This window comes from Siphateles boraxobius, unplaced genomic scaffold (assembly GCF_051911475.1).
Source record: "Siphateles boraxobius isolate OS27281-9 unplaced genomic scaffold, OSU_SipBor_1 29, whole genome shotgun sequence".
Classification (NCBI taxonomy): domain Eukaryota; kingdom Metazoa; phylum Chordata; class Actinopteri; order Cypriniformes; family Leuciscidae; genus Siphateles; species Siphateles boraxobius.
This window is the reverse complement of record NW_027508908.1, coordinates 4,587,788-4,608,619: the sequence shown is the minus strand read 5'-3', so window position 1 is coordinate 4,608,619 and position 20,832 is coordinate 4,587,788. Positions and strand designations below refer to the sequence as shown.

Sequence of the window (20,832 nt, the reverse complement as noted above, 5' to 3'; positions counted from 1 at the left end):
TATTTTTGTTCAAAGATAGTATTTATAATGAGAAATAATATTGAATTGAATACAAGATGTCAGAATGCTAATGCTATAATCACCCAGCTATGAAATACATTTCACCATTATGTGGAATTAGTTATATTAGCTGTATAGTACATGTTATATTAGTACCCACATTATAATGATTGAAATGGACTAACTATTAAATATTTGAATTATAATGAATTATATATATATACAGCACTGGTCAGAATTATTTGCCCCCTTGGTAAATATGATCAAAGATGATTGTAAGAAAATACATCTGCATTATTAATCCTTTTGATATATATATATATATATATATATATATATATATATATATATATATATATTTTTTTTTTTTTATTATTGCAAAAATCTAACCTTTCATTTAAGTAAAAGAATTGAAAGTAGGGGGAAAATCACATTATGAAATAAATGTTTTTCTCTAAAACACGTTGGGAACAATTATTTTTCCCCCTTTTATTAAATACTTTTTGCAACCTCCTACAGAGATAACAGCTAGATAACATAGGGTTCAGGTTGGCGACTGGGATGGCCATTGCAGATGCTTGGTTTTGTGCTCTGTGGCCCATTTTTATTTATTTATTTATTTATTTTGATGTTTGTTTTTGGATCACTGTCCTGTTGGAAGATCTAAACATGGCCCATTATGAGATTTCAAGCAGAGGTTGTCAGGTTTAGATTTTTTATCTGTTGGCATTTGATTGAATCCATGACGCCATGTATCTGAACAAGATGTCCAGGACCTCTGGCAGAAAATTAGGCCCACAGCATTAAAGATACAGCAGAGTATTTCATTTTTACACTAGGGGTACTTTTTATCCCTGTGTGCACCAAACCCATCTTAAGTGTTTGCTGCCAAAAAGCTCTTTTTTTTTTCATCTGTCCGACAGACAAATACAAACAAATATTTTTTCATTAATATTTCATCAAATTTCGAAAAATAAAAAATCAAAACCTAGCAGCCTGTGCTAGAAATCTTATAATGGGCCATGTTTGGATCTTCCATCAGGACAGTGATCCAAAAACAAACATCAAGATCGAAACAAAAATGGGTCACTGAGCACAAAACTAAAAATCTGCAATGGCCATGACCTGAACCCTATAGAAAATGAGTGGGCTGAACTGAAGAGAAGAAGCGCCAACATGGATCTGGGAATCTGCAGGATCTGGAGAGATTCTGTATGGAGGAATGGTCTCTGATCTCCTGTCAGTTGTTCTACAAACTCACCAGGCATTATAGGAGAAAACTCAAGAGCTGTTATCTTGGAAAAAGGAGGAGGCAAAAAGTATTTAATAAAAGGGGGCAAATAATTGTTCCCAATGTGTTTTGGAGAAAAACATGTATTTCATAATATGATTTTCCCCCCACTTTCAATTCTTTTACTTTAATAAAAGATTCGATTTTTTTGCATTTAAAAAAATATATATATATCTAAAGGATAAACAATGCAGATTTATTTTTTACAGCCATCTCTGATCATATTCAACAGCATAGCAATTTTTGACAGCAGAAGAAAAATACTTGCATCCAAAAATAATTAACACCTACATTTTCGACATTTTTAGACCTAACCGTCAGACAACAAAAGCCAAAGTTGTTTGTCCAACAATGCAACTCAACACCCCAATCAAGAAAACAAATTACACTAATTACCACAACAAGTTCCACAGATGCAGCCAGCTTGTGTTGATAAACGCACAGCGTTTTACTCCCTGATTAACAACTTCACACATTGTCCCACGTGGCCTCGAGGGGCCTGCAAATTTGGAACTTTCCAGAACAGCGACATTAATAACTTTGATAATTCAGGGGGAAATGAGAGGAGAGGCCACATTTACATGACCAGGAGGAGTGTCAGGAATACAAATGGAGGGTTTAAGCCGCAAAGCGTGAGTCGTGAAATCCTACAGAAGAAAGGGTGGAGGTGACAGATGGAACAGTACCACTGAGGGACTATGTATTTTCAAGAAGAAATACGTCAATTTCCATCTATCGCTGTTTATACGCAGCTTGACCGGTTTCCACATACTGTAGCAAAAATCTTCTCTTCTGCAATGCTAATCTGATGAGGACTAGCCACAACTATTCCTTTATTCTGTTTTGCGTGAGTCTTGACAAAATACTGGCAAATGCTATATTTTAATTGGTCAACATTTATCTTTAATAGCTCCGGAGACTTAATGGAGATCTCAGCAATGAATTAATTTAAAATCAGGTCAACGTGTGATCGTCAACGAGTGGATCTCTGAGCTGGTGTGAGTGAGTGGAGGCGGGGCTAATATGCATATTTATAGAACTGCGTATACTAAATGAGGCAAGAAGACATTTTTTTCAAGGAAAAAACTTTTAAATATGTCATTTTGGTGTTCCAAATGAGTTTTATGGGATACAATTATTGACTACAGTATCAACTTTGTCTCAGATCCTTCTCCTAAAATTTAATTAGACTGTTGACATGCACTACTATTCAAAAGTTTTGAGTCAGTAATATTTTTTAAAAGGTTTTTGAAAGTCTCTTCCTTAGCTTACAAAGGCTGCATTTATTTGAAAAAAAATATTATTGTGAAATATTATTACAGTTTGAAATACTTTTTATATGAATCTATTTTAAAACGTAACTTATTCATGTGACGCAAAGCTGAATATTCAGTATTTTTCCTCAGTGAAGCATCATATTCTTCAGAAATAATTTTAATAAGCTGATTTACTGCTCAAGAAATATTTATTAATATTATCATTGTTGAAATTTTTTGTGAAAACAGGGTTTTAATGATTATTTGATTAATAAAACTAGCAAAAGATAATTTATTTGAAATTTACTGTCATATTTGATCAGTTCAATGTGTCCTTGTTGCATTAAAAAAATCATTTTTTATTATTATTATCTTACTGGCCCCAAACGCTGTGTGTTCCAAATCAGTCAGGTTCAATTACAGTTAGGATGAACCCTTAGAAGTAGCTGACTTAAATAGTAGACAGCAAAACAGCTCAATATGTTTTAGAACATAGCCTGAATCTTAGAAGAAAATAATTTGTTTGCTTACCATTCAAAGTCCGACTCAGTGCAGTCACATGGCTCGGAAATCATCGTGACAGAGTAGGTTTTACCCATAACACACCTTGCTATGGCCTTCAGCTTTCGGTAGACTCTTTTGACTCCCATGAGGCAGCGTTCACCCTACAAGGAGGATTTCAACAACATATGCATATAGTACATGCCTACACATACACACACATATTTTCTACAATAAAATTGGCATACAGCGTTCTCATTCAGGTTTATTTTAGTTCACATATGAATAATTCATAGCAGTGAAGCATGTGTGTAACACCCTGAATTTAGAAAAAAAAGAAATACTGGAAAGAAGAATGTTTCCACTCATTGTACTACTTTGTTCCATATATTATCTCACATCCAAACTCTGCAGAGTTCATTTTGTGAAAGGTTTCAGGGTATTATACCTCTTACCTGCATTTCTGCTATCCAAATAGTACAGTTTTATTTCGAGCATCAGATTTTTATGGAAGCTTGTTTCTGTCACAACATAATGTAAAAAAATAAAAAGATAATTGGGACTTTATCTCACAACTCAGATTTTTCCTTTTTTTCTCAGAAATGTGAGATATAAAGTCGCAATTCTACGGAGCCCCTAAAGGGACCTATGCAAAAATAAAAATATACAGACTTTCATGTGCTCACGAGAAATGTATCTCGTGCTAATGAAAATAAAAATATAAAGACGTTCACGTGCTCACGAGATACGCAATTCTGAGATCATTTCTCGCAATTCTGTCATTTTTTTAATCAAAACTGTGATATAAACACTATTGAGAGTTATACAGTCTTTAGTGTGAGATATAAACTCGCAATTCTGAAAAAAAAGTGAATTGTTGGATATGAACTTGCTTCTGCGAGTTGTGAAGTCAGAATTGTGAGATATAAACTCGCAATTGCGTGGAATTTATTTTGCAATTCTGACTACTTATTGCAATTCTGAAAATTGTGAGACAAAAACATCTTTGATGTTCCCAGTAAAAAATAGCTTATAAATATCTTGTTCTGTAAGGACCAATATCTTCAAATACGATTGGCCATTAATATATTGTAAGGATTGGCGGTATGGTTCTGTTCTGGGCAGCCTAGCATGGATCAGAGCAGGGACACCACAATAACCTCCCTTAGGGTAAACAGAAAAGAACCAACATGAATGTATGCAGATATATTTAATGTAAATATTTTAATGTACAACCTATTTTGATAATTTAGTCTGATTCAAAGGGGAATCATAATGCCAAATCCTGACTGACAAGAGGAGGAGCTGGGGATGGAGGAGGATAATTCGTTCCTGAGAAACGCGATAGTTGTTGATAATACTGAAGGAGCTTATATATGTATATGTACTCCTATAGGTAGACGTGTATTAGCTGAGAGTCAGCTGATGCAAGCTTGACTAACGTGACCTGCCAGAACTGACGCTAGGCTTTATTTATTCTATATTATCACCACATATTGCATTCAATCTTTTAGTCAACTTGTTTTCTTTCAATTAGGAAAGGTTTGGATTTTTTATTTATTTATTTTTTAAGAGATTTAGCTTATGCACCTCAGTTTTTGAGTGAAAAAAGCATTATTTCTGGACAATTTATTTAATATTCAACAAAATACGGAAAGAAAAAAAAAACAGTGTTTATCACACTAGTGTGCTTTAATGTTTAACCAGGAGTTTGTTTTGAAATGCTTTTATTTTGTACAGAATGGAACAAAGCCACACCGGAGTTTCCAATTTAAATATATTTTTTAAGAATTTTGGGTAAGTATTTAAACTCTGTGTGATAAATCAGTAAGTTTTAGTCCCATGCAATAACATTAACTAACACTTTCAGGAAAAAGAAAATCCTCTCCAGATCAAAACGACCCGAACACAACATACAGGTTCCCTTTCAGTCGATAACGTCGGACGTAGTCGACGCGACTGAAATGGGATCACGCTAGGGAGCCTATCATCTTCGAGTACTATTGAACGAGCCAATGTAATTGGCGTGCGTGATTCGCATCACACACTCCGCCCCCGCGGCGCGGGTATAAATACGGAAGTGGATGCACGCACTAGTTGCCTTTCGCTTCGGAGCCGATCGTTTGATGTCTCTGAGAGTGCTGTTGTCTACAACGAGCGAGTGTGTCGGTGTTCTTCAGGAAGACTCTCCCAGTGCTGGTGTTCTACAGCGCGAGTGCAGCGGTGATCGCGAGCTTTGAGCTCTCAACTGCTGTTTTAACAGCAACAAATTTCTAAATGTTTGTGTGTGTTGATGGCTGGTTAGAGGGCGGAAAAGTGAGTGCTTCACTGTTTCAGTTCTCTGTTCAGTGTTGCCGCGGTCATTTCCCTGTGTGCTCCGGCACTGGTGACGGTCCTATTTTCTGAAAGAGCAACACGGGTGCGTTTGCGTCTTTTTCAAGATGTCATTCCGCCCGTGCGTTTCTGGGTGCGGTCGTTCCCTGTCTCTCTCTGATGGTCACAACTGTTGTGTCACGTGTTTGGCTTACAGCACGCTGAGACAGCTTTTGTGGACAGCTCATGTTTTCACTGTGGGAACATGACTGTCGCAGTGTTGAGGGCGAGACTCGCCTTCGTTCGCGGAGAGCGAGTCCCCATTACCATGCCCCACCCTCGGGTGCTGTGTGGGATGGGTGACCGGAGGATAGTGTTGGATGTCCCGCCCGGTAACCATTCCCTGTGGGCTCCTCACTCCTCCCTTCCACTGCAACCACTGGAGCCTCCTGTGTTGTCTGCTGGTCCATCTGTAATGGGTGGGCCAGCGGTTTCACTCGGGGCTCCCCTGGAGGACAGGACGCCGATTGCAGCATCAGAGGGTGAGCTGACTTCTGGAGATGATGACTCGGCTGCATTGTCTCCCTCCGGGAGTTCAATGTTGCCCGAGCCGGATCCAGAATTATCAGCTATGCTGAAACGGGCCGCCGAGGCTGCCGGGCTCGAGTGGAACCTCCACCGTGTCCCGTTCAGTCTCGGTTGGAATCTGGAGTTTGGTATCTTGGGGCGGGCCGCGCTGGTTTCTCAGCTCGCCGCCCCAGTGCCTTTCTTTCCCGAAATGCATGGAGAGCTTATCAGGTGGTGAACAGCATCTTTCTCTGCCAGAAACTGCCTGAATAGCTTTTCCCCCTCATTACCCTTGATGGAGGAACGGTGAAGGGTTGCGAGGTGTCCCTCCATTGGAGCGGTCTGTCGACACAGGTGCACCTGTGTCCGGCGGCCGCTGCCTTTTGGGGGGATCCTCGTCTCCCCCCTAAGGCCTGTGAGTTTCGTCCGTTCCGACGGGCAGAGCTTACAAAGCCTGTGGGCAAGCCCCTTCCTCTTGCGTGCCATGGCGTTGCTGCAGGCTAGGGCACCCATGGCATGCACGAGGGTAATCCAGACCGTGCGCTCATAGGTGAGCACCGCACTGCATCCGACCTCACCCTCCGGGGTACGGGTGTCGTAGCGTGCGTGATCGGTCTGGCGATGTCCACCTTGGTGGTCCAGTAGCGCCTTCGTTGGCTCAGCCTGGTTGGTATGGCGGATGCGGACAAGGTTCGGTTCCTGGTCTCCCCAATTTCCCAGGTTGGGCTGGTCGGCGACGCGGTGGAGAACTGCATCAAACAGTTCTCTGCCGCTCAAGCGCAGACGGAGGTCATCCGGCACATCCTGCCCCGGTGGCCAGCTGCTGCCTCCACCCGCCGCCGGTGGCAGCTCCTCCGCCTGCTCGTCGCCGTGGGCGTTCTCCGGCCGCCGCTCCTGCTGGCCCTCCGCAGCAGCCTCCACCCAGGCCTCAGCAGGGAGCCGGCCGCAGTAGAGACGCCCAGCCCGCTCCAGGCGCTGCCAAGCCAGGTGGCAAGCGACAGCGAAAGCATTCCGGAGCGGGCCGCCCAGGAATGGATGAGATGCTCTTGGAGTGGCACGATCACTCCCTCCCCCCGGGTGAGGGCCGGGTGGAGCCTTTGTTTGTGTGTGTGTCTGTTCCGCCGCTGGCTCCCTAAAAAAAAAAAAAAAAAAAGCGGAGCAAGCGGTACCCACACTTCAAAGAGAGAGCAATTTCATCTGTTCCTGGGTCCCAAGAGGGCCAGTCTGGCGGGTGTGACCCTGTATAGCCTTACACCCCTCAGCTCCCCCTTGGTCGCCAGCAGGCAGCTTGGTGCGTTCGAGGACCCGGTCATCCGCCTTCTCACGCGCCCCCTGCCGCTTGTGGAGACAGGTAAGTGTTGCACAGCACACTAACACCACTCTCTCTACTTTGCTGCCCCACCTCAGGCTCGGCTACCCCGCTCAAGTCAGTGATAGTCATCACATTAGGTGTTGAGCAGACGTGCTCCTGAAAATTCAGTGATATTCATCACACCGAGTGTTGAGCAGTGCTCCTGACTTGTGCGTGCTTATCTTATCCTGCTGGCGAAGGATTTGATATAGCCGCTCCTCCAGCCGGCACGAAGGCCAGTTGTAAACTCGTTCTTCGTGCTACTAGGTGGTGGGTCGTGACCATCTTGGCCCAAGATTGGTCTGCAGCTTTGACCTGAAAGACATGTGCTTCAGATCTCTACCTCCCGCACCGCAGGCCATCCTGTGTGTTGCGTCTAAGGGTGGAGTATCAGTACAGTGTCCTTCCCCTCGAGTGCTCCAGAGCCCGTTGGGTCTTCAGGTCAACTGGAAGAGAGTAATCTCGCCCACAGGCTGAGTATCTCTTTTCTAGTTTTGGAGAGGTACTCGGTCCAACATGTCTCTCCAATGAGAATGTGTTCAGCTGGTGTTGAAGTGAGAAAGGGTCCCACTGAAAGAACTTTCAGAGGCTCCTGGGGTATATGGTAGTCGTAGCCTTTGGCTCCCTCCATATGTGACCGCTTCAGCGCTAGCTTCACGATCGAGTCCCGAGGTGACCGTGGCAGAGCAGCTCACCCTGTGTGACTATAGTTCATCCCGGTCTGCTGCCAAACCCTCTTCAACAGAGCGGCCATGTACAAAGGGCATGTTTTAACGGGGGCCTGGGCGACCCCCGACTACACGGGCATTTGTGCCTCGAGTTGTTAGACATTGCGACCGTAGCGCAAGCTTCCCTTGCATGTCACAAACTCACCCGTCACCTCCTCCTTGGAGTCAGACGCTTCTGAGGGCGCCTTATTCCACTCCTCCCGCTTACTCAATCGTGCCGCCATCGAGCCTCACGACAGTTATAGCCAGGGCAAGTGGAGACTCCATCCCCTGGGTCCGGCTGGGTCATGACCATTCCGGGGCCGCTCAGTTGCCCCCCCGGTTTTATTTTTCCGCCAGTGTTTGGGTAAACCGAGCGGACTACCCTTGGACAAACACTGGGACTCAGCGGCCCCAGGGGCCCGCAGAAATGCGTTTAACCCCAGTGAGCCTTCTAAAAGTGACTGCGACTCATGGTCGCCTTGCGCCTGCAAGTCAGTGAAATCATCACTCTTCATGTTGAGCAGATTTGCTCCTGAAACTCAGTGAAGTTCATCGCACTCTGGTGTTGAGCAGCAATGCTCCTGTAGCTCAGTGAGTCCATCACAGGTAGCTCAGTGAATTCATCACACGCAGTGCTGAGCAGAAATGCTCCTGGTGCTCAGTGAAGTTCCTCGCACTCAAGAGTTGAGCAGAAATGCTCCTGAAGCTCAGTGAGTTTATCACACTCAGGTGTTGAGCAGTAATGCTCCTGAAGCTCAGTGAACTTGTCACACTCAAGTGCTGAGCAGAAATGCTCCTGTCGCTCAGTGAGGTTCTTCGTACTCAAGTGTTGAGCAGAAATGCTCCTGAAGCTCGGTGAGTTTATCACACGCAGGTGTTGAGCAGGAATGCTCCTGAAGCTCAGTGAACTTGTCACACCCAAGTGCTGAGCAGAAAATGCTCCTGAAGCCCAGTGATCTTCACATGTTGTGTTGAGCAATGCTCCTGTCTTTTGCGCCCGTCACTTGCACCTACGTGCCATGTCAGGAGAGGAACAGGTCTTCATAGTTGCCCCTCATTGGCCCAACTAGACCTGGTTCCCTTCAACAGCCTTCCTGACTTCCCCTGGATTCGGGGACGGGGCACGATGGCACACGCGTTCTTCCCCCGGAGATTCCGGGCGGTCTTACATCCGAACGCGGAGGTTCAGGTGGCTATCACAAGAACATGTGTTAGTTACCATCACTTCTGCGAGCACCCCCTAGAATTGGGTAGCGTGCTTACGCCTTTAGAAGTGGAACCTAGTCGTTGAGTGCGTCTTCTCCCCTGAGGAGATCCTGAAAGCTTTCGATCACTTCAGTGCTCTCTTTCCTGCAAAATGGGTTGCAGTAGGCTGTTTTCCTAAATCACCCTCAAAATGATGTTGCCTCGGTGTTTAAACGACGCTCATCGTGTTGCAGAAGTATGCAGAAGCACGTTCTGATCGTCAGGTTCCTGAGGAGCAAGGTCTTGTAAATCCTTGTGTCCCTCTTTATCCTCTTGGGCCTTGTCCCTGGTGCGACTGCACTGCAGAGACCGCCCCTGAGCCACTGCAGGTAGTGAGTTAAAAATTCTGTTATATCAGTTCTCCTGCTCGCGTGGTCTCTACTAGAGGGTAGGGACTTGCTCGCTTTCGGTCAACGTATTGTGCCTGGAGTCTGGGCCGGCTAACTCTCACAAGCTGAGACCCCGGCTCGGATTGTGCCCAAGGTTCCTACCTCTCCCGTAATAGGAGCAGGTGGTGAGCCTGCAAGCGCTGCCCTGGAGGAGGCAGATCCAGCCCTGGCTTCTCTGTCCGATTCGCTTGGACGTGTACAGAATGCAAGTCATAGACCTCAGACCAGCTCTTCAAATATCTGTTGGAATTCAGCAGAGAGGGGAGGCTGTTTCCATGCAAAGTTGCACCTAGTGCTTGCCTTCATTTCGGCAAAGATCCGAGATGCAACATGTCCACTTAGGTGTTGAGCTCCTCTATGATGAGTGCAAAGTGCTCCGCCTGGGCGTTGACGATATACTTTGCTAAACAGATTCTAGAGTTGGGGGCTGGACGACACCTAGTTGAACCGCTGCTTCCCGTGGGCTCCCTTCTCATGAAGCCAGTTTCACCGTGAGCCCGGTTCAAGTGTCGGCTTGCTGCGCCATTCCCCTCCTATGGACTGGATGCGTGCGCCTTTCTACTCCAGTTGAGTTCCCTTAAAATTGAACCCTGTTGAGTTCCTCCACACCCCTCCGACGTCGGACGTGCGGAACGTCTGGTGTTAGGCCTACCACTCGTAAGCAGTGTGGAACCTGTGTTAGGCTGGGTCCATATGTTGCGGTCCCTTCGGTGACCCCATATGTGTATTCTTCCACGATACGGCTCCCTGCGGTGAGCCCGTGTCTTCCCTCGGCAGAGTCTCTCTGCCGTCACTGTCCGGTGTGTCTCCCCCCGTCTTAGGCTGGAGCCACCCCAGTGACATTCCATATGTTAGACTGCCCGGTTTCCGCCCAGTTCATATGTGTATTCTCCACATTTCCTCCCTCGGGTTGGATGTGGCTTCCGCAGCGTCCCTTCCTTCCAACGTACGGGGAACGCTTTCCCAGTGGTCCTGTAGGAACAGCAGTGACTTCCCTGGCCTAAGCCCTGTCCTTCCCCGCCTTAAGTTTGCGGGGGCATCAGGAGGCTTTGGTTTAGGCACTGGAAGGTGGCAGCGTTAGTGGCGTGTTCAATGGTTGATCCCATTTCAGTCGCGTCGACTACGTCCGACGTTATCGACTGAAAGGGAACGTCCTGGTTGCGTATGCAACCCACCGTTCCCTGAAGGAGGGAACGGAGGACGTAGTCCCCTTGCCACTACCGCTGGACCACCGCTGACCCCGGGTTACTCTCGGCTCCTCAGCGAAAAGCAACTAGTGCGTGCATCCACTTCCGTATTTATACCCGCGCCGCGGGGGCGGAGTGTGTGATGCGAATCACGCACGCCAATTACATTGGCTCGTTCAATAGTACTCGAAGATGATAGGCTCCCTAGCGTGATCCCATTTCAGTCGCGTCGACTACGTCCTCCGTTCCCTCCTTCAGGGAACGGTGGGTTGCATACGCAACCAGGACGTTTGTTTTACAGCCGTGGTTCAATGCTCGTCACGTTGTTTTCTTTTTTTCAGACTAACCAGTGCAGAGATGTGCAAACAACGCTAACAGCACAGGATGGTCGACTGCACAGGTTCAGAAAATGAATGTCTTCATCTCATCTCCGCATGTTAGGGCTGTAGTCAAGACCACCTTTGTCGAGTCCATGACAAGTCCAAGACCAGGACTAGTCGAGTCCAAGTCAAGACCAAGTCCAAAGAGGTTTGAGTCCAAGACAAGACCCAGTCCAAAAAGGTTTGAGTCCGAGTCAAGACCGAGTCCAGGACAGGAAAAAAAGTCTTATGCATGACATTATCAAGACAATCATTTTGGGTTATTATTTGTTGATCTAAAAGCAAAAACAGTGTCACAACACCCATGATTTTTAAGTATAAACATTCCCCTTGATATCATATAACATTTTAATCTAAAGAAAAAAAATGATGGCATATGGTGATACCTCATAATAGCAGTATTAGAACTGATACAAACACCAAACCACTACTATTACCACCGCTAGGTAGGCTACTAGTAGCCTACTGAGCATTTGAGCAACTAAATGACAATATAGCTTCACTCCAGTAAAATATATCTGTGGTAATTTCTTCACGTTAAACCGAACTTTTATTTTGACGGGTTTCTGAGTGTATCTGACGATGAAATGCTGAAGATAAATGTGTACTTGAGTATGTGTAGTACATGAACCTGCGGCACTCATTTGCAGAGACTCGGTGAACAATCAGATTTGATAGCAGTCTTTAATATTCACAGTCACAAGTCCATATAGCAATTTTATATTATGATCGGCAGTGAATAGACAGATCTGTTATTTCAGCTATGCGCCGGTATTGCAGTAGCAAATAGTAGAAAATAAATCACACACGGGCAGGTCGTACTTGTCAATGACATGCACTACAATCTGCGGTAATCTGCAGAGGTTTCTGGGGAAGTCTGCGGGTGCATACTACAATAATACGTTTCTGGGAACATTATAAAGACACCTGGACTCGGTCGAGACCAAAAGCCATATTTGGCAAGCCCAGTGGCCGAGACCGAGTCCGAATACCAGCGAGTCCGAGAAAAGTCCGAGACCATAGAAAAACGGTCTCGAGTCCGGACTCGAGTCCAAGACCGGACTTGAGTACTACAGCCCTGCCGCATGTTACTGTAGTCTATGTCCAAAGTTGGGTTTTTGGACATTGTTCAGTCTTCTGTCAACTTTTGCTTCTCAGAGTTTGTAACAAAAATAGAAAGTACCACAAGGCTTCAGGTTAAAGTAGGCCAGTCTACTGCCATGTCCTAACAACTAATAAATGTACATCTTTTATTCCCTTGTGAAAGCACACTTCTGGCTTGACTTTTCCCAGCGAACCCTGGGAAAGCATGTCAGGACCAGTTAGAAAGGAATCTCAAAAGATGTTCCAAAGAACAAGAAAACCTTTGCGACACGCTCTTTAGTTCGATCTAAATCTTTAGGACTCAACGGAGGGTTTATTACGGTGGAAAGACATGACAAAGCAGAAAGGTATCTGATTAAAACTTTACTGGGCTCCCTTAAATGCAAGTCTTGAGATCCAGACTAGATAATGAGTTGAGGACATCAATGACATTAAGATGGGAAGATTTGTTTAGAGGCCGCACGATTGTCGCAAAGGAGACCAAAGGGACTTGGAGCATTTTTTTTTGTACCTTTAACCAAATTTAAAGTTTTTTAGTTTTTGTTGCTGTTGCATGAGACACACCTTCCAGCTTGCAAACTTTCAAAAGATCACATGAACACCACATGAAAGATTTTTTTTTTGTTTCCATTAATATTGCTTTAAATTATAAAACTGACGAAAGGCTAATGCTTAAAAAAATCCACCAGTCCAACGCAGCTATACCAGTAAACCTGATTTATACAACTGTGTGTAAAACAAGGATGCAGCCAAATATTCAGATTTGATTTCTCACCTGGTCATGTAAATCCCACGGGACATAGTCAGACTCTATGCATCTTCTGTTAAAGATAGACCTGAAGTCTATCTTTACCAGCTGCCATTCTGAACGGTGACTGACATGACCGAAGATCCTGCAAACAAAGGCAGAACTTCAGCCACTGTATGTCTGGCATATCCAGACTCTAATGATTAGAACCATGTAGAGCGGACAGGGAAAGGAAATGCTTAGCAATGTTATCCGAGTCAAACCACATCAGTGGAAACCTGCGTCAAACTGTCAACAAAAAGTCTGAAACTCAAATTGAGAGAGTCTGACACTCAATAACAGTGTGACACTTTTAGGGCTTGTCAGAAAGACAGCAGAAAGTATCTAGGAATATCCTACAAGGGGAAAACTTCATGAAATAATACTCAAAATAATTTTAGGTTGAGCTGGATGCAGAGGATTATGTTGTGAAATCAGAACTGGCATGATGGTTTTAATGATTTCTTTTTTAAAATAGGTGATTTGTTACTGGAAGGTCTATAAAAATATCACTTGATTTATCATTGCTTTAATTTTTATGGCCAAGCATCGTCAAGCATTTCATATTTACACATTTTAAACACAATCTATTCTTGTGGAAGTAAAACAGGTCATTTTGAGAAAGTTTAAAATAGGAAATAAAGTCACACTGTGACATATATGTCACAAATATGAGAAAATAAAGTTACAATTGTGAGATGTAAACTCGCTATTGTTAACAATAGAGTCTATAAAATAAACGTTTGTGTTTACATAATATATGTGTGTGTGCTGTGTATATATTTTGTATATATAAATACACACATATGCATTTATATGTGAGAAATATTTGCATGTATAAACTGTATATATATTTATACATAATTTATATTATATATAAATATTTTATATATAAATAAAAAACATTTTTATTGTATAGGATTTTCTCTCATCTTGTGGTGAAATTGTATTTTGCCTTCAAACGAATTTTGCTCTCCAGCGCCTCGCTTTTTTAAATGCATGTTGCATCTATGGTAGCTGTTATGTACCAAAAAGCCGTTTCTGCTGCTTTCAGTTACGTGACGCTGGCTCTGAATGAAAAAGTGTTGTGGAAACGCGTTGGCCTAGTACTTTTGACCCTCTCTGCTATTATAGTTTTTCAAGATGGCGGAACGACATGGAAGCCTCCGTGGACCTACCCGTCACATGTATGTAAAGATAATAAATTCTTAATTTACGAGGATAAGTCACATAATTGGCAGAGGTATTCGTACACCATTGAGGACATATTTTAGATAATAAAATACCTAAAAAACTACATGCATGTGTGTGTATTTATATATATAAAATAACTATACATTATCATGTGTTTGTCACATAATCTATATTTCATCAAGCACTATTTTTACATTCCAGAACAATCAAAATGTATTAGTCTTGAATATTCACAATACATACGTCATAATGAGCGTCTCCTCGCCTGGTTCGCCCAAGACCCCGTCCACGAACAGGGGAGATGAAGTGAAACTGTATTTGTTCCACACTCTCCCCTCATCAAAGCTCAACCTGCATAGAAACCAGTAGCACACAGCTGAAACTACGATACAGTTTAGAAAAGATTGCAACACAGCTGGCAAATAATTCAAACAGAACTTTACTGCACCTTTCCGACATTTAATCTAGATTACTAGACAAAAGTATTACACAGTCTACTGGGTTTAATGAGAATGTTCACACTTCCTGTGATTATGTGATTCAGCTTGGTGTAATTGCATTGACTCATCTTTTATGCACATATGCATGACATATTAATAATGATACTGGCGTGGGATTACCAGAGGTGCCTGATGGGAAGAGGGGTGTGTCTAATAGCTACTAAAGCTCCGCCTTGGTCCAGATACAGAACACTGTACTCTTCATCAAATATCTGAAACAGACAAAGTTCAACAGTTAAACATTTTGAAAAAAAAGTCCATGTATGTGTGTTTGTGCCCTAGATGTCCAAAACAAATAAATAAATAAATAAAGTAAAAATGTATATTATTTAGTTTTCGCACAGGGCTATGTTTTAAATAATGGTAATGCTTTGGTTTGAGAAGATGTTGCCATGTTTATCATATCACCAGCATGCAAACTTCTAAAATGAAAAACAGGCAATTCATTAATAAATAATAAATAATTTAATCCAGGTGTTTCTTCATGTTTTTTTTCTTTGTCTAATTAAAACATTAAACAATTATAAGACACACACACACACATGCACACACCTTTTTTTTCTTAGGAATTTTTTTCTCAACTATTATAATAAATGTATCAGGGTTTTTTTTCTGAGCCTTTAATAACATGTTCCATTCATTGATTTGATTGATTGATTGATTGATCGATTGATTGATTAGCGACTATTAGCAATCTGATTATTCAATTATGTTGTATGGTATTAGTTTGTTTTTCCTAATTTAAAGCATTCTGTCCTATTTGATAAAATTGCATGAACTGGTCATTGATTATCTAAAACTTCACAGTCTTGTACTCTAATGCAAAAGCTAGATCAATTCTTCTTCTTGTTGTATATATACTTTATAATATACTTAGACTAAAAATGTACTTTTTTTAAAATACAGAGCAAATGATCCCCTCCAGTCACCATTACAGAATTTCTAGTGGTTGCAAACATGTGCAAAACAAGTAATTGCCTTACAGAGCAAAAAATCCTGCCAGATGCTAGGCTGACCTACTGCAGAGTTGAACTGAAAATTGAAGCCCTCATTAGTAATTTCCATTTGTTTGCCCCAGAGCAGCGATACCTTCCTTGTATGTGCTGTGAATTCTTGCTGATATGAATTCCCGATAAGTTTAGGCCTAAGGGGGTTCAAGCATTTAGCATGCGCTAGTCCGTTTAAGTGGAGAAAAACACCATCTGATTGGCTTAAGTACTTCACAGGCTAATCGCGAGGCTAGTGTTTATGTTAGCGGGATACTGTGTTAGTGGGATACTGGGTTTACTTTGTTTTCATTTGGCAGTGAACTTACTGGAAAAGTTAGATCAACCAAGCTACAAGCCACACTGGAGTAATTATAACCGAGAAACGCAGCTGACCCCAGTTGCACTGATCAACATAAATCTATAGTAAATAAGGACTGCATATTTCTTTAATCATTGTGAGCTTGCAGGTTTAGCGAAGTGCTAAATTTAAATAAACAAACAAAATACTTCTGCATACAGGTATGTGTCTCAGGGCCAAGGCTGGCCCAAGCCTTTATGCGGCCCTAAGCAGAATTTTATTTGGTGCCGCCAATATGATTGAATATTGTCAATGCGTGATTATTCGCAGACTACAAAACATAACCATTATCAATTTTATTAGTTGTAGCTGTGTTGCTAACATCAATGTGTGCCTGGCATGTTTTTACCCTTATATGTACGGTTTCAAATTGTAACAGCAGCAAACCCACAAGAGTGGCCAGGTCTTATTTTGCACTTTAATATTCATTATAAGTATTACAGTACTAAGTGGTATACTCAAAATACTAAATAAACCAGCAAACTTGCTTTTGGTAAAAAAAAAAAAAAAAAAAAATGCGAGCAAATGTGCTAAACAATTAACTATATAACTTTAGATAAACAGCATCTTCTTATATAAAAAAAACATAATTTAATTACGAAACGAACAATATTAAATTACATACTTAAATAAGCCATTAAATGAACAGATCAGAATCAGATGGACCCGTAACAAGATAACAGTAATAAATGTATTAACATTGGGGTAGTTCACCCATGAAAATTCCGTCATTATTTACCCTCTCCACGTATCAATTTCTTTCTTCTGCTGAACACAAAAGAAGATATTTTGACGAATGTGTGTAACCAAACAGTTGATAGACCCCATTGATTTCGATAGTATTTTTTTTTTTTCCTACATGGAAGTCAATGTGGACTTGCAACTGTTTGGTTACACACATTCTTCAAAATATCATATTTTGTGTTCAGCAGAAGAAAGAAATTGATATATGGAGAGTGAGTGAATAATATCATGTTTGGGTGAACTATCCCTTTAACTATCCATGTATACTATAGGCTGTTGTCCCGCTTCTAACAAAGTGACAGATACAAGAGAGTACTTTCATTTTAGACATAACCAACTGTGTTTTTGTAAACCCTGTGTGTATTTGACAGTATTTGCACAATCAGACGCAATTTAGATAAAGTCCAGTAATCGGACGCTGTTTGACAGATTTTTATTGTAAGAAAAGGGAATGAAATGTTTGACCGGCAATGTTTTAAAGCAAATGCAAATAATAAACATTTGTGATTGCGATAAGTGCAGTGTGCCTTGAGTAACTCTACCGCTGTGTTAACATGTGATGCGAATTTACGTCGGGTTACAGGTCACGGTCAGCGTCTATGTTCAGACCATAATTTGGGGGCCCCCTAGTGGCGGTGGAGCCCTAAGCAGCCGCTTAGTTCGCGCATAGGGAGGGCTGGCTCTGCTCAGGGCATTGTTAAATATGTTCCTGTGTTATTTTCATTCATAATGTCAGATTGGCTGAGCTATGACAATATTTAATCTCCTTCACTCTTCTTGGGAGGGCTTTCAATTTGATTATATGAAAGCTGGCAACCACAGGTCTGCTGTCCTTGAAATGATGCTATTTCTCAAATCCCAGTGATTGTAATGCTTACTGACAAGATATATGACATCAAACCCATGCCCTACCCAGCATGCTTTAACTTTTTTGCCACATCAATTTTCTCTTAATTATTTGAGCTCTCCATTTTTAATTAGACAGCTGGCCCCATAAATTTAAATCGCATCATCAAACATGCACCCACGGGCATCATATATGTCATTGAATTTAGTTTTCTCTGAAGGTGTCATTTGATTATCGGCTCTGAAACGTTTATCCGCTCAAAGATATGCATCAGTGCTGAAATTAAACGGCCCACGGTCAGAGTCACCTGCCGCCACGTGTTTCCAGCGTCGGATGTGATGAACATGCTAACGTTGCTGCTCGTTAATTCGGCGCCGATTGAACCTATGGAAAGAAGAGCAGAACAATTACGGTCATGCTTACCGAAGCAGATTGAGAGTTGATAACTAAAGCTATAAGTATGAAGATTGAGTAGATTGTGCCTCTTTTGCAAAACTAAAGTCATATATACTTCATTCCAAAAGCTTGCAAGTGCCATAAGGATTTTGTCAAAACTTTCTCTTTTTTTAAAGAAAACCTTGTTACTGATATTGACAGTATTGGTTTTCAGGTTTGAAAATGTATGACAGATGGTCAGACGGATAGATTGATAGATGGATGAAAGTGAAAGTGAAAGTGAAAGTGAAAGTGACACGTGATGGCCAAGTATGGTAACCCATACTTGGAATTTGACCTCTGCATTTAACCCATCCAAGTAAGTGCACACACATTAGGAGCAGAATAGTGAGTAGTGTACACACACACACTGCAAACGTGGATACACACACCCGGAGCAGCGGGCAGCCTTGAGTGGCGCCCGGGGAGCGATTGGGGGTTAGGTGCCTTGCTCAAGGACACCTCAGTCATATTCCTGCCGGTACTGGAATGGAACCAGCAACCTTTGGGTCACCAGTCCAACTCTGCTACCATTAGGCAATGACTGCCCCATGGATAGTCAGATAGATATATAGAAAGACAGACAGACAGACAGACAGACAGACAGACAGATAGATAGATAGATAGATAGATAGATAGATAGATAGATAGATAGATAGATAGATAGATAGATAGATAGATAGATAGATAGATAGATAGATAGATAGATAGATAGATAGATAGATAGATAGATAGATAGATAGATAGATAGATAGATAGATAGATAGATAGATAGATAGATAGATAGATTCTGATAGCAGAAAATACATCATGTGTAATAAAATCAAAGAGTCTGTCCGTCTGATGCTTTGAGAACTAACTAGGAGTTCTGGAAAACCTCTATATCTAATAAGCTAAAAACTCAGGAAAGTCTGTGCCATCCCCACAACTCTTATACGATCAAATCAATCAACTAAATGTCAATTTAGAGACTAATATCTAATAGTCGGCCTCCTCCTAGGATTACTTATCCAGAAAGTTACAGTGCCAAGACATTTATATTTCATCTGCGTTCATCCAAAGGGCAATATAGTCGACGAACGTCGCAGAAGACACAAGCCTGAAGGAGTAAAATGAAAAAGTGACAAGAGCCTTCAATCTTATAAAATAAACATTTGAAGTTTGAAGTGGTGGAAGAGTTAGTTGGTTGTGAAAACAGAAGATGATGGAGAGAGAATAATAAGAACACTCCAAAGACTCTGCTGCTAATCTCAAGAGTAGCACTTAGCATTTCCATTTGTTTATGCTAGCACGACACTAATCTTGTTTATAGTCCATATACAGATGCCTGTGCTCCACAAGCGCAAAATGAACATATTCAACAATAACAGTGTCATAAGCGCTCAAGATGAAAGGAATTTTAATATGCTTCGCTTTGGAGTTCCAGGACAAACATCACACTCTTGTCAGGGATTTAAGAAAGAATACGAGAACTACACACTTTAAAAAGTATTTCGTTTTCCAGGACCTAAAAACAAAACAGATTTTTTTCTACCTGTCTGTAACCAAAACAAAAATACAAATACTCCTAGAGAATTCAGTTTTAATTATCTTTTTTTTTAATCTTTTTTTTTTTTTAAATGTGTCTTCTCAACTTTTAAATGCTTCTTTAACCCTCTGGGGTCTGAGGTGTTTTCTGGGCCCTGGAGGTGTTTTGACATTCCCTGACATTTGTGCTTATTTCTGTTACTTCTAACATGTTCATGGCAAAAGTCTGATTACACTGTATTCAGCACAAACTCTGTTAAAATAATGTGAGCAGCATGTGTGTAAAAGTTTGGAGTTTTGAGAAAATACCCAGAGGATTAAAGATTAATGGAAGATCCAAAAATGGAATGATACATTTCAGGCACATTTTTAAATTAACATGCATACATTTTCCATGATAACTAAAGTTTCACATACTTACTACAGTTATTATCAATACATAGACTAGAACAGTAAGCCACCGCTTTCATCGAAAACAAAATAATAAACAACTGAAACAACATAAGAGAAACTTGTGTAAAGATATATTGAAAGTATGCATACTCAGATATGGGGGGAAGTCTGCTATGGGACTCTGACTTGAGCATTAAATTTGACAAATGTTTTATGTATATTAAAAGTATGGAAGCTTGTTTCCGCCACTGAGTAAAAGATAAAAAAAGGTAATTGTGCATTTTTATATCTCTCGAAATTCTGACTTTTTTTCTCAGAATTGTGAAATATAAACTCGCAATTGCGAGTTATAAACTCTGAATTCTGATATATAAACTCGTAATTGTGAGTAATATAGTCCAAAATGTGAGATATATAGTCACAATTCTGAGAAATAGTCAGTCAATATAAAGTTGCAATTTTGACTTTTTTTTGTGAGATACAAACTTGCAATTGTGATTTATAAAGTTTGAATTGTGTAAAATTGCAATGCTGTGATCTAAGCGCATGGTCTAAATCGTCTTGGTTACGTATGTAACCCTCGTTCCCTGAAGGAGGGAACAGAGACATTGTCGGACGCACTGTTCTGATTGGGATTGCTTTGAGAGACCAATCTACTTCGAGTGTAATAAAACGAGCCAATGCACATTTGCATGCGATAATCAGCTGCTCTACCTCGCAGCGCGAGCATATAATGAGCAGAACGTGCGTTACATCTTTGTTTT

The 20,832-nt window shown here is 41.7% G+C and overlaps 1 protein-coding gene across 5 annotated transcripts in view; it reads right to left on the bottom strand.

Annotated features, from left to right (window-relative positions):
* The window catches only part of sorcs1 (sortilin-related VPS10 domain containing receptor 1), a 240,968-nt gene that overhangs the window by 21,175 nt on the left and 198,961 nt on the right, over window positions 1-20,832 (bottom strand). For all 5 annotated transcript variants that reach the window (XR_013207788.1, XM_077246243.1, XM_077246245.1 and 2 more), the window contains 5 exons: window positions 18,021-18,097; window positions 14,896-14,987; window positions 14,519-14,626; window positions 13,070-13,187; window positions 3,079-3,212 (listed from right to left, as the gene is read on the bottom strand). Coding sequence is in view for 4 of the 5 variants with exons in the window: in XM_077246243.1 (XP_077102358.1) it covers window positions 3,079-3,212; window positions 13,070-13,187; window positions 14,519-14,626; window positions 14,896-14,987; window positions 18,021-18,097 (529 nt within the window). In the remaining variant the exon portion in view is untranslated. The remainder of the gene's footprint in view (window positions 1-3,078; window positions 3,213-13,069; window positions 13,188-14,518; window positions 14,627-14,895; window positions 14,988-18,020; window positions 18,098-20,832) is intronic.